Here is a 12,401-nt window from a genome sequence, read left to right on the forward strand (position 1 = left end):
AGTGAAACGAACAGCATTTGGAAGCGTCATGCTATACCATTGTTGTTCCGTACTGTACTTTTGTTTTTAGAATTTATATATTATATTTGACTCAGAAGTTTGTTGATTTTTTAAATATTATATTTGTTTCTAGATGTACTATAATTAGAATTTTGTTTTCCTTAAATAATAGGGCCCGCCATGCCGGAGGACCTATACATAAAGAGTCAAACTTTGACTGATTATTTTCAAGGAAGAAAATTTCAAATCGGACTCCACTTCTACTGCTAATCCACTCAACAAGACAATAGGCACTATCCCAAAGTAAAAGGTATAATATAATTTAAAGTGGTTAATTAAATCTTTTATTTTATCATTCAAAAAATATATAAATTCAAGAACAATCCTTACAAAAAAAAAAAAGGGAAATAGGCAAATAGCCACCCAACTAGCATTCCTAGCTAGCTAGTTTTAACTATCTATATATCACCAACCTGACTAGTTTCCCCTACGGCATTCTTTGCTTCGCCCGTCGTGTTTGGCTTATCTTGCTCCATTTCTTGAACTTGGTAGTCAGATCGTGGAAAATTAGTTATGGCTCTAATTCCACGAAATTCTATATTTTTCTTATCATAAGCTCTAGCAGCATCCTCTGCATTATCAAAAGTTCCCAGCCACAAACGAGACCCTTGCCCTGGGTCCCTTATCTCCGCTGCCCATTTTCCCCACGGCCGCTGCCTGACTCCCCGATACTTGTTCTTCCTCCCTTTCCCTTTACCTTTCTTCTTTGAGGCATTTCCTCCTCCTCCTCCTCCTTCTTGGTCAGTAGTACTACTGGAGAAATAGACGCAACCAAGGCATTGGGAGGTACTCAATTTGCAAACCGGACACGTCTCAGAATCTGAAACGTAAATTATGCTGCTCCCTCCTCCCACATTACCATCATCAGCCGCTAGGATTTGCTGCTGGTTCTGGTACTCTATTGGGCCGGTAGTACTGCCATGATCAATACCACCTGAGATTACATGCTTAAGAGCTGATACTATGGCGTTGTGTTCGTCTACTCGTCTTTGAACCAAATTGTTCAACGAGGAGGCATCCATTTTATTTTATAGTATCGTACTTTTTTCTTCTCAAGAAAAGTTGGGATTGTATGTTTTAAGAAAGATGACGTGAGGAAAGTTTTGAATGGAAGTGATGGGTATATATTGAGAGAAGAAATGAGCAGACTGCAGTTGGCCCGCCCGCGGAAACAATCGCGGCATGTGGAGAAAAAAAACTTTATGGGGCCCACTTGTGACGGTGTGTAAACAGATGATTTATGTTGGCATGGGCTATGACTTCTGAGGCGACATAGGACAACAGTGAAGTGACGGTGTTTTAACGTAGGGATGCTATGTTCCTATGCGTCACAACTACAAAAAAAATAAAAATAAAAAAAATCAACAAATCATATGTTGTATTTTCCTTGTGCATTACATGCATGTTTTTATTAACCTACACGTTATGTAGATAATATATTGTAGATTTAATTGTATTTATAATCATACAACTCTTAATATATAAGAATAGATTAAGCTATTCATCCTCTTTATTTTTAGTTTTCTACTATTTTTTTTTTATTTACAATTTTTTTTAACTGTATGCATAGGATTGTTTAGCATCATGCTTGAGAATCCTGGCATAATTATTATTTTCAAAATTACTTTTAATATTTTTATACTAATGGTATATTGAAAAAGGATCCATCCATTTGAGAGTATGTTGAGATATAATGGTTTATGGACTTGATTTTAGGTTTCAGGAACCAATAAGAGAAATCATCGAACCTATAAAGAAAAACTAATTGATTAATCCTTTGAAAAATTAAGAATTATACCATACTTAAATAAATGTAACAATTGAAAGTAAAATGGTGATCGTGAGGACGACTTGGATTTTAAAAGACTCAAGAAACCAGCACAAATCCCTAAAGAAAAGCTGGTGCATGTGCACTAATGGGTTGTTTTGAGGGAATTGGGTGCATGGGCAAGGATGAACACTACACTTAGGGTTTGATTTAGAATGTGGTAAAAGTTGTTTTGTAAAGTAATTTTTGTTTGGAAATATATTAAAATATATTTTTTATTTTTTAAATTTATTTTTGACATTAGCATATTAAAAAATAAAAAAATTAAAAAAATTAATTTAAAGCTAAAATATATTTCAAAAATATAGTTAAAAATAGCCTTCACAAAATCTCTAAGAAAAAGGCCTAAAATTAGAGCATACCCATCAACCCCACGTAAAAAAGTTTAGGTATGTAACCAAAAAAATAAAAGGCTTAAATACAACTTCCTCGTTTAAGAAAGATGGTGCTTCATAGGCAAGTGCACAACCGGCCCCGTTGTGAGAGTTTGATTCACTCATTTCCTATATTTATTAGTTCCTTCTACTTTCTACAAATGTAATTTTTATATCTTGGCCCATGTACTCACATTGACATGGATTGTATTGAGATAAAAAGGTAAAATTCGTAAAGAAGATTGGACACATTAAATATATAATTTGATAAAAATAATCATAGCTTTAGCTAGATCTGATCATTAGATGATGTTTAATTTTTTTTAAATGATATTGTAGACCTTAGTGTATAGGAGGGGCGACCTACTCTAACTAGACAAGTTCAAAAAAATCCTCAAATTAGGCCCAAGAAATATTGCTTTTGTTATTTTAATTATTTTTTAGTTATTTTTTAATTTTAATTATTTTTTTCTACTTAACATTATATCCTTTGGTTAGGTTAGTTCTAAACCTCTATATAATTTGTTGATATGCTATTTTTTAATTTAATTATTGAATTACAAAAAATTTTAAACAAAATATCAAAATTTTCTCTTTATTGCTTTACAATTTGGACTATAATATTAGAACTTAAAAACTCTAATTTTGATTCACACTATATCACGTTGTCACACATTAAATATAGTTTTCTTTCCTCTTATGTTGTGATTCACAGAAACCATCATCAAGCTATACAAAAATAAGTAGAGTCTAGCATCGAGGCTTGTGACCCAGAGGTCTTGGCAGGGTTTCCTTATCTCTGCCTCCTGGATTCAAGTCTGAGTGTGCACACCTGTCACCACTGCGGTGCCTTACCTGCCTCCTAGGCTTGCAAGGTGTTCAGTGGATCCGAGGATTAGTCATGGTGCATGTAAGCTAGCTTGGATTCCCCGGGTTATAAAAAAAAACAAGTTAACTAAGAGATGATTTGAAATGTTTAGAGCAAGGTTCCTAAAGACCACAACTAATGAGATCTCTAGCTTTTCTTTTGCATCCTTTATAAAATATTTTACATAACCCCTACAAAAAATTGTAAAATATATGAAAACATCTAGGTAAAATATTATAGCAATCCATATTAAATTTTTTTCCTTTCATTTTCACCCTTAAAATTTTTTTTTCAATTGCGGTCTTTTAGGAAAAAAACTAATCACCAATTTATTATAATTTTTTTAGAAAGTACAAATTCAACAAAACTAGACCAAAGTATAGAATAAGGAGAAATCTATGGAAAATCTATAATTTGTTAGAAAACATTTTGTTTAGTCCACCCATTTTCTTTTTTTCTTTCTTCACAGTCCCTATAGTTTTTTTTTAAAATTTTGATTTTGATCTAAAAATTTATTTTCTTATTATTTTATTCCCTCAATTTGAGAGATGAGAAATAAAGTCGTCTGAAATCCACAAAGGAGAGATAAAGTTATCATTTTAGCCATACTTTAGCGACAAAACTGATCTTGATGTTAATGAGATTCATTTGATGAGGGAGGGTTCCATTAGAGAGTAAAATTTTTCCTTATTTGATTTTGTATTTTTGGACTATTTTAGGGTTTTTAGGTTGACAAATTGATTTTTTTTTTATGTTATAGGGTATTTATTAGGTGTTTTAGGTGAAAATAAATTTATTAGAGAAAAAAAACTCTACTCCTAATTTTGCGGCCACCTCCGTGGTGGTTGGATTGTTGAAGAGAAACGACATCTCGTTTTACTTAATTATTTTAAAATATATAGATGGATGACATGTCTACATCTTTGCATGGATCGAAAAGATAGAAAGAAAAGCCCAAGTTTGTGAGCTTAACCTTGAATTCCAATGCACATGGGCTTTTGTTTTATTAGGTTAGTTACGTTGGGCAACCCTATACTAGATGCCCGACCCCAGTTTATTAAAAAAAAGTTAAATCTAGATTAGTTAAATAAAGTTGTGGGATACCTGATTTGGCAGGTATTTGATTTTAATTAAAATGATTTAAAATAAATTAATTAAAAATTATGATATTTTTTAATATAATATAATTTATACTTGATTTTTTCCTTAGATTATAATTTTTTTCTTATATTAGTAGGCATTCTTTTTATGTAGCCCTATATAATATTTTTTTTCCTTTAATCTTATTCAATAATTTCCCTATGCATGTTTATTTTTATTATTTTTTAATTAAATAAAGAATTAATTTCAATAAATAAAGTTAGTAAACTTATGAGGGTCTATATCTCGTATTACGAGATCAAATATCTTAATATATATTTATCTCTAAACTTTCCAGCTTAGTTTTTAGTAAGAGTTAATAATTTTTATTTTCATACATTGGTGCATATGGTTCTAAATTTATTTAATTAAATATATGAATTAGTTTTTTCTATTTGCAATAAAGTATTTTCCTTGATGTCAAAAACATGCTGGAAACGCCTACATATTTATTTTTTGGCATTAAAAAATATTTTGATCCTACTCATGGTTAAGCACGAGTCAACTGACTAGATTTTAAAATTAATTGTTAAAATTTTATTTGGAAATAGAAAAAAACATTAGTAATGTGTGTATTTCCTTCTTTTAAAAAAATATGACCTAACCCGTAACAAAACACAAGCAAAACCTAGGATCTATCTGGAATAAGTATAACAACCTCATAAGTTATTATTGTTCATTTCATATCTCTTATTATACCATAAAATGCCAAAACTCATTAGTTATGAAAAAAAAAAAACTCATATCTATTACCTATAAATACACCCTGATTTACCCTAATCAAGAGCTTAAAGGGGAAATATAGTTATTAAAATTGACTTGGATGTTGAACTAGCACAAGAGTTTGATTATGGGTTGGGTAAGTTTACTCGAATCAATTATTTTTTAAAACAATAACCTTTAAAATAATATCATATTAATTTTTGTTAAGTCAAACTAAATATTAACTAAGTAAATCAAGATGAGGGTTAACTCTATATATATATATATATATATATATATATATATATATATATATAAACACACACCAGGCCATAGGGTGGGTATGTAAGGTTCCAAATTGACCCTCCAAGTCACGTCAAGTTTAATAAAAAATAAAAATGGTTGAAATGGACTCGAAACAACTCTCCTAACAAGAACACCACTACAAGAATATACCATCCAACTAATGCACTATTTGCTTTAACATTTTTTTATTAAGGATTGTCGATAATGTTTTTTCTCGATAATGTTATGGTTCTACCAAACTTGCAAGATCTCGATGATTAATGATACATAATTGTCTCCTTTTTTATTATTTTTTTTCGTTTATCAATGACAATATTGTAGCCAAATTCCAAAGATTGCAATTGTCTCATCGAGAAAGCCACCCTAATTGCATCATAGGGGGAAAATGGCTCAGTTGGTTAATTATTATTAGTTTTGCACATATTATTAATAATATTACCATTTTCTGGTGTCAAAATCAAATCTTAATTAGAAGTGACTAATTTTATTTAATATTAATTGATCCATATATTTTTATATATTTAACGTATTTTTTCATATATCATTTTAAAATTCTTCACTCTCATAAGCCTTAAATATTCACATTATCTCATATGTACTTTTGTTACTTTTTGGACAAAATATCTCTACAATCATAAAAATAATAATTAAGAACCAAAAAAATGAAAAGTGAATTAAAAAAATAAAAAGAAAGCTTTAAAAGCCATGAAAAAATTAAAAACATAAAAATATTTAAAAACTGAAAAATATGAAAACCCATTAAAAAAACAAAACTAAATTTTAGAAATATGAAAAAGAAAATAAAAATCATATCCAAAAAACTTCATAAATATATAAATTAATATGTCTCTGAAAATTAAATAATTGTTTTCTAGATGTAGATTTTTCAAAATCCAATGTTTTTAAATATATTTTATGGGTTATTTCAATTTTTTATGGACGTTCCAAGTTTTACATTCCCAGTTTTTTTTTTTAAATCAATTTTAATTTTTAGTGGTTTACAAGTATTTAAAAATGAATTTTTTTATGTTTTGGAAATTATGTTTTCTTTTTTCTATGTTCTAAGGGGCACTTTGGTCCAAATTATGGCAAAAGGTATAGGGAATAAAATATAAATATACAAGAACATATGAAAATGAAAAATAATTAAGTATATGAAAAAATGCTTTAAATATACAAGGATAGATGGATTCAAAATCCCTTTTTATTTATTTTCATTCAAATGTTCTTATGAAAACCACCGGCGCCTGATTTCTTCATAAGTAGTTTTCCTTCTAATAAGTACTCCTAACAGTAACAATTAATGCACGTGACATTTCCATATTTTAAAGAAATTTGTTGAAGAGGGTGGCGCCGCAATCTCTGTTTAAAGTGCAGAGCCGCAATCGCAGCAGTCATTTTTGAATGAGCCGCAAAAACTCATTCACTTTTGTGTTTCTCTTGCTGTCTGCATTTGTTGCTATTTGCCAAGCTTCCTTCCTTCCTTCCACGGAACAAGTAGCCATACAACACGTGTCCTATTTAAAAATATATGGTCCTTGTATCCATGCGTGGAATCCTCGGTACGTATTGAAGATTTCATGCGTGAGGCCGCTATTTCTACGTTGACCTATTGTCAACAGGTCGGTTGGGGCTGAGCTGGCGGCGTTTGTTTTCCTAAGTATCTTTACCGTGGTTTTAAATGTCAGCAGTTACTTTTAACATCTGTTATGTTGGTAACATGATTATTTTTTTAATACTAAGTTATGTGTTGCACTTTCGGACAACACAAAAACCGTGGAATCCTCCGTACATATTGAAAATTCCATACGTGAGGCCGCTATTTCTACATTGACCCATCAACAGGTAGGTCGGGGCTGGGCTAGCGACGTTTGTTATCCTAACTATCTTTACCATGGTTTTAAATATCAACAGTTTTTTTTTTATTAATATTATTAACGCGGGTGTCCAGACCAGCTTGCGCGTCTCGACTAATCCCACAGGTCCTGAAATTAATAACCATGTAAGCTTCCAGTGGCCATCATATTAACAACCACATGGCTCGAACTTGAGACCACATGAAAAGCAAACCCCTTAATCTCAAACTCTAACTACTGAACCACCTACTAAATGGTTAATATCAGCAGTTACCATCTGTTATGTTGGTATTCAACTGGACATGATTATTTTTTTATATAAAGCTATCTGTGGCACTTTTAGATAACATAAATATTAATTTTTGTCATTTTCAAAACTATTTCAGTGAATAGATTTTTATCCACTAAAAGGGAGGAGGACAAGTGATGTATCAGTTTATTTTTAATAGGTTTGCTTTTAAAAGCCTATGATTAAAAGGGTCAAATACAAAGTAATAACCCAACATATCTAGGCTTGACAGAACTTCAAACCTAGATGACATGGGTCTCATAAGATGCCAGACCTAATAGTTTTGGGTTTCGCTGCATGCAAAACTCAAGCGCATATGGGTCTGACAAGGAACCAGATCCATCACCCTTGGGTTTTGAATAATTCAAAATCAAATACATATAGAGCTAATAATATTTTTAGGCCCCGTCTTGGATCACGAGGATTTGTTGTTTATTCTTATGTCTTTTAACAAAAAATATTAGAAGTCAATAATGATCATCTCCCTACATTTCTAGGTGTTTAAAAGTCTCCAAATGATCTATTATATTTCCATCAACATTAATTTTATGTAAGAGATATTTATCTCTCATTAATGTTATGTAAGAGATACTTATCACTTATTAATATTATTAGGAGGAAATGACATTTCAACTCCTCCATTTAAGCAACGTGACGAAGTTCAAAGACTTTATATACCTTCATAACCACATAAGGGTTCATACTTTTTCTATTCTCTATTCATACTCTTAATTTACAGAGCATTTGTCATACATAACTAAAAACAAACACTCTTATTCTTAAGAATTTTAAAGCTCATTCTCTTATTTATTGTAATCACTTATTAAAAATCAATGAATATATCATTAGAGAGTCCTTAAATCTCATAAAAGAACAGTTTTATAGGTGTTGGGTCTTCTATCACCAATCATCCATTTCTTGAACTTTAGAGAAGGGAACATTAACATGAACGTATGATCACCCTCTATCCGAACACTAAAAAACCCTCATTTCTGAGCATATTGAATTTTGAAACATTATCAATAAGTTTGTCCAATTATCTGCACAAGAGTTAACCTAGATTAACGAAAAGATAAAAGTGGTTATTATCATTAGCAATGATAATTTAACTTGAACCCGATGGATACCGACCCGACTCAAATGAGTGAGTATTTTTTGGACTCGAGGGATAATGAGTAGGGTATGGATATTGTAAAATCCGATCTGAAACCCGCTTAAACCTAACCCAAAATATATAATTATATTATATAAATTTATTTGTGGAATATTTAGATGTTTTAATATAATATGATATATACATGGACACCCCCTCTGTGAGGTGGCATCGCACTTGATGAGCGTGCTTCGAGAAAGGGTACCTATGCCTCAAACATGTATTCATGGTCAGTACCTAGTGACTCATGGTCATCACAAGAGCTACTAGAAGAACTAGCAGCACTCCTATATGTATTATACACTAATTAATTTTTTCTTGTCATCTATACAAATTAAAGGATTAAAAAAAGTAATAATATTCCTATTTAAAAAAATTCGGCAGCACCTAATTTATACAAGAGACTACCTAAAATTATATTACCTGCAAATACGCATTAACAAATAAAGCCAAAAACCAATTTATTTTATTTACGATAAGTCCTTGTTCATATCTCTCTATTTAGTGATTGAGAAAGAGAGAAGAAGATGAAAGAGAGAAGAGAGGAAGAAAATATAGAGAGAGTGTGAGAAAAGAAAGTATAAAGAGAATAGAGGAAGAAAGAGGAAAAAGATGTTGTTTTTCTTCTAAAGTTAGGGATTCTGGTATTTTAATTAAGTCTTTTTATCGATGGAATTACTAATGAAAAATTTAAAAATTATTAATTTTTAAATTCCATCGTTAAGTTTGTCTATAATTAAAAATTAAAATTTTCAATTAAACCCGAAACTTTTTAGAATGTAATTTTCAAACCCCCCCCCCCCCAACCCAAAATGAACCAATAAAATTTTAGTTTGTCGGTGATTCCTATAATGGTTAGTAGTATAGTCGTGTAATTTTTCTCCAACTCTCTAGAACTTACTGACATAATTAGTTCATTAGTGGTTTTGTTTATAATGGTTAGTGACATGGTCATGTAATTTTTATCCAACTCTCTGGAACTTTTTGATGGAATTAGTTAGTTAGTGATTCTATCTATAATGGTCAATGGTATGGTTATGTAATATTTTCCAACTCTCTAGAACTTTCTGATGGAATTAGTTCATCAGTGATTCTGTTTGTAATGTTAGTGGCATAGTTATGTAATTTTTTTTTATCAAACTCTTTGGAACTTTTCGATGGAATTAGTATGTCAGTAATTTTATCTATAATTTATAACCGCTGATGATTCCATTGGTATCATCAGTTTCTTTTTCCCCAATATTTTTGTATTTCATATTTATCCAGCTTGTAAAAACAGTGAAATCACAATACAATAACATCATTTTTGTTTATAATAATAAAATCACAAAAATAAATGTTTCATTCACATCATTGTAAAAGGACAACTAGAAATATTATGTTAAAGTCAATTTTATTACACATTGATGTTTTAAAAATTAATCAGAATTTTCTTCTTCTTCTTCTTCTTCTTCTTCAATTTCATCATCATCATATCCACCATAACCTCTTATATTTAATTGTTGCTCCTCGATATCATCATCTTTTTTTTTACTTCTGTATATACACTAGTTCTTAATATATCATTTAACTCCTTAACATCAACATCAACAAAAGTATTCTGAGCAATGTGAAAATTTAAATTTTCTTCTAAGTTAGTAAACGTAACAACTCGATATGGATCAACTAACTCAACAAGTTGAAAGACATTATATCCCACAGTTACTTCATCGTTACCATCATAAACAACTTGAACACGACCCCTAAGTTTGGTTTTCACTTTGGATAAGCAATAAACCTTAGAACGATCCTTTCTAAAAGAATGAGTGTATTTGCAATAAACTTGTTAGCATTGATTGGTGAAAACGAAGACATATTTGATGTTATGAAGTCTAGCATTTGTATTAATTTTGACTAAACCATGATGGAGATTTACCTTGATTCCTCTATCAGTGGTATCATACTAATAGCATTTAAATAAAAAGACTTTATTCTTCTCACTATGATATTGTAATTTAATCACCTCTTCTAACTTCTTATAATAATCAACTTTAAACTCATTGGAAATTGATTCATTAACATAAACTCCACTATTATATGTCTTTCTATCATGACCATATTCTTCAATATGAAATACATATTTATTGATAAAATACTTGTCGTAGCACTTTACCTTTATTTCAAGACCTAAACATAGTAAATTTAAACTATCATTAGCATTCCATTCCAATTAATTAACCTGATATATAATTACAACCATTAACAATTATATAAAAAGGTGTCATGAAATTAAGTATTATAAAAGATAAGCATTGTTAAGCAGTGCTTACATGTGTTCTGAACCACGTGACAAATTAAATGAATGTTTTAATTTTTTTTAAAAGATAACAAAACTTTAATTAGGATGCATGTGTAATCCCTAACATCTCGAATGGATACATCCATCTATACTGGACAAAGCTCAAACTTTTGCCTTAAACGGTAAATATATGGGTAGATACTCGATTGAATCGAAGAAAGATGAAGGAAATATGATCTCAAGTTTATAGATTGCCTGTATGATATTTGTTTCAAGCTCCTCCATATGTTGGGTATGCAAGTTGTTATGGTGATAAAATAAAGGTATATTTAACTCAATATTCTTATTGTGACAAAATAATGGTATATTAATTCTAGCTTTCATGTTGTCCTCTGTCTTTCCTTTCACGTTCATCATTGTGTTAAAAATATTTTCTAACATATGTTTTTGTTATATTCATAACATCCAGATTATGACAGAAGAGATTAGTCTTCCAGTAAGGAAACTCCCAAAAAATACTTTTTACCTAATTTTAGGTCACACCAAAACCAAAGCCTCATACACATTCCTAATGGCAAGTTGTAAATCGTGAATATCACCGGCCAACAAGAAAAAGGTGCAACAAATGACTCGAATGAATTGGATTCGCCTATACATAACCCAAGACTTATATTATGTGATTCCATTAAAAAATAAGGATGCATCCTATTAAACTGCTTCCATGCTTCACCATCGGAAGGGTGCACCATAACTCCATCCATTGTATGTGAATGATGTCATGTCATGTGCTCAACAATCTTCAGAGATATGAATAACCTTTGTAGTCCAGGAGTGATTCAGAAGTATCTAAGTTTTTTTTATATACGATAAGGGTCTTTCCCCTACCAGTTATAGTTTTAGACCAAGCATGACCACAGGTTCTGTACTCAATCAAATATGTATTTTCAAGGTAGTGCAACATGTAAAAGTTTGGACAAATGTATTTTCTTGTATCCTAGGCCAAAGGGTTTTATCATGGATTTAGCAATACAAAAGTTCTCTTTCAGCATATTCTCGTTCAGGTAAAATATTTTTCGCCCATTCGATGATTTTTTCATAACTGGCCTTACTAAGCTCATGATCTGACTTGATGATGAATACATGTGCAACAACCAATAATTTACTGTGATTTTTGCACCTGTCCTACAATGATTTGTCAGAATCTTTCAAAAGATCAAATAATCAGGTCGTGTCTGCATTTTTTCTTCATCTATGATTGAATATTCACTTGTATAACCCTGATTCATTCTCATCACATCTATAACCATACTCTTATAAGGATTACTATTGTCATCTACAACTCAATGCACGTTGCTAGAACTAGAAGTTGACTCAACCATCCTTTTTATCATGGTCTCATAAGGGATATACAGTTCACTAGGTGTAAACAAACGCAAGTATTTCTCTATAAATGTTTTTTTATAGAAGATGTGTCGTAACAACATTTGGATCAAAAAACTTTTTATTCTTACACCTCTCACATGGACATCTAATATTGTCTCCACTAA

General features: G+C 30.6%; 1 protein-coding gene across 1 annotated transcript; it reads right to left on the reverse strand.

The window, feature by feature from the left end:
• Positions 1-458: 458 nt before the first annotated feature.
• On the reverse strand, positions 459-1,082 carry LOC7483118 (ethylene-responsive transcription factor ERF109). The gene has a single exon (XM_002310109.1). It carries the CDS (start codon positions 1,080-1,082, stop codon positions 459-461), a length of 624 nt encoding a protein of 207 aa, XP_002310145.1.
• Positions 1,083-12,401: the final 11,319 nt, after the last annotated feature.

Source organism: Populus trichocarpa, chromosome 7, assembly GCF_000002775.5.
Source record: "Populus trichocarpa isolate Nisqually-1 chromosome 7, P.trichocarpa_v4.1, whole genome shotgun sequence".
In the NCBI taxonomy this organism is placed as follows: domain Eukaryota; kingdom Viridiplantae; phylum Streptophyta; class Magnoliopsida; order Malpighiales; family Salicaceae; genus Populus; species Populus trichocarpa.

What these genes read in the sequence shown, in the direction of transcription:
- LOC7483118 (XM_002310109.1), bottom strand. Translation starts at nt 1,082, where the DNA reads ATGGATGCCTCCTCGTTGAACAATTTGGTTCAAAGACGAGTAGACGAA.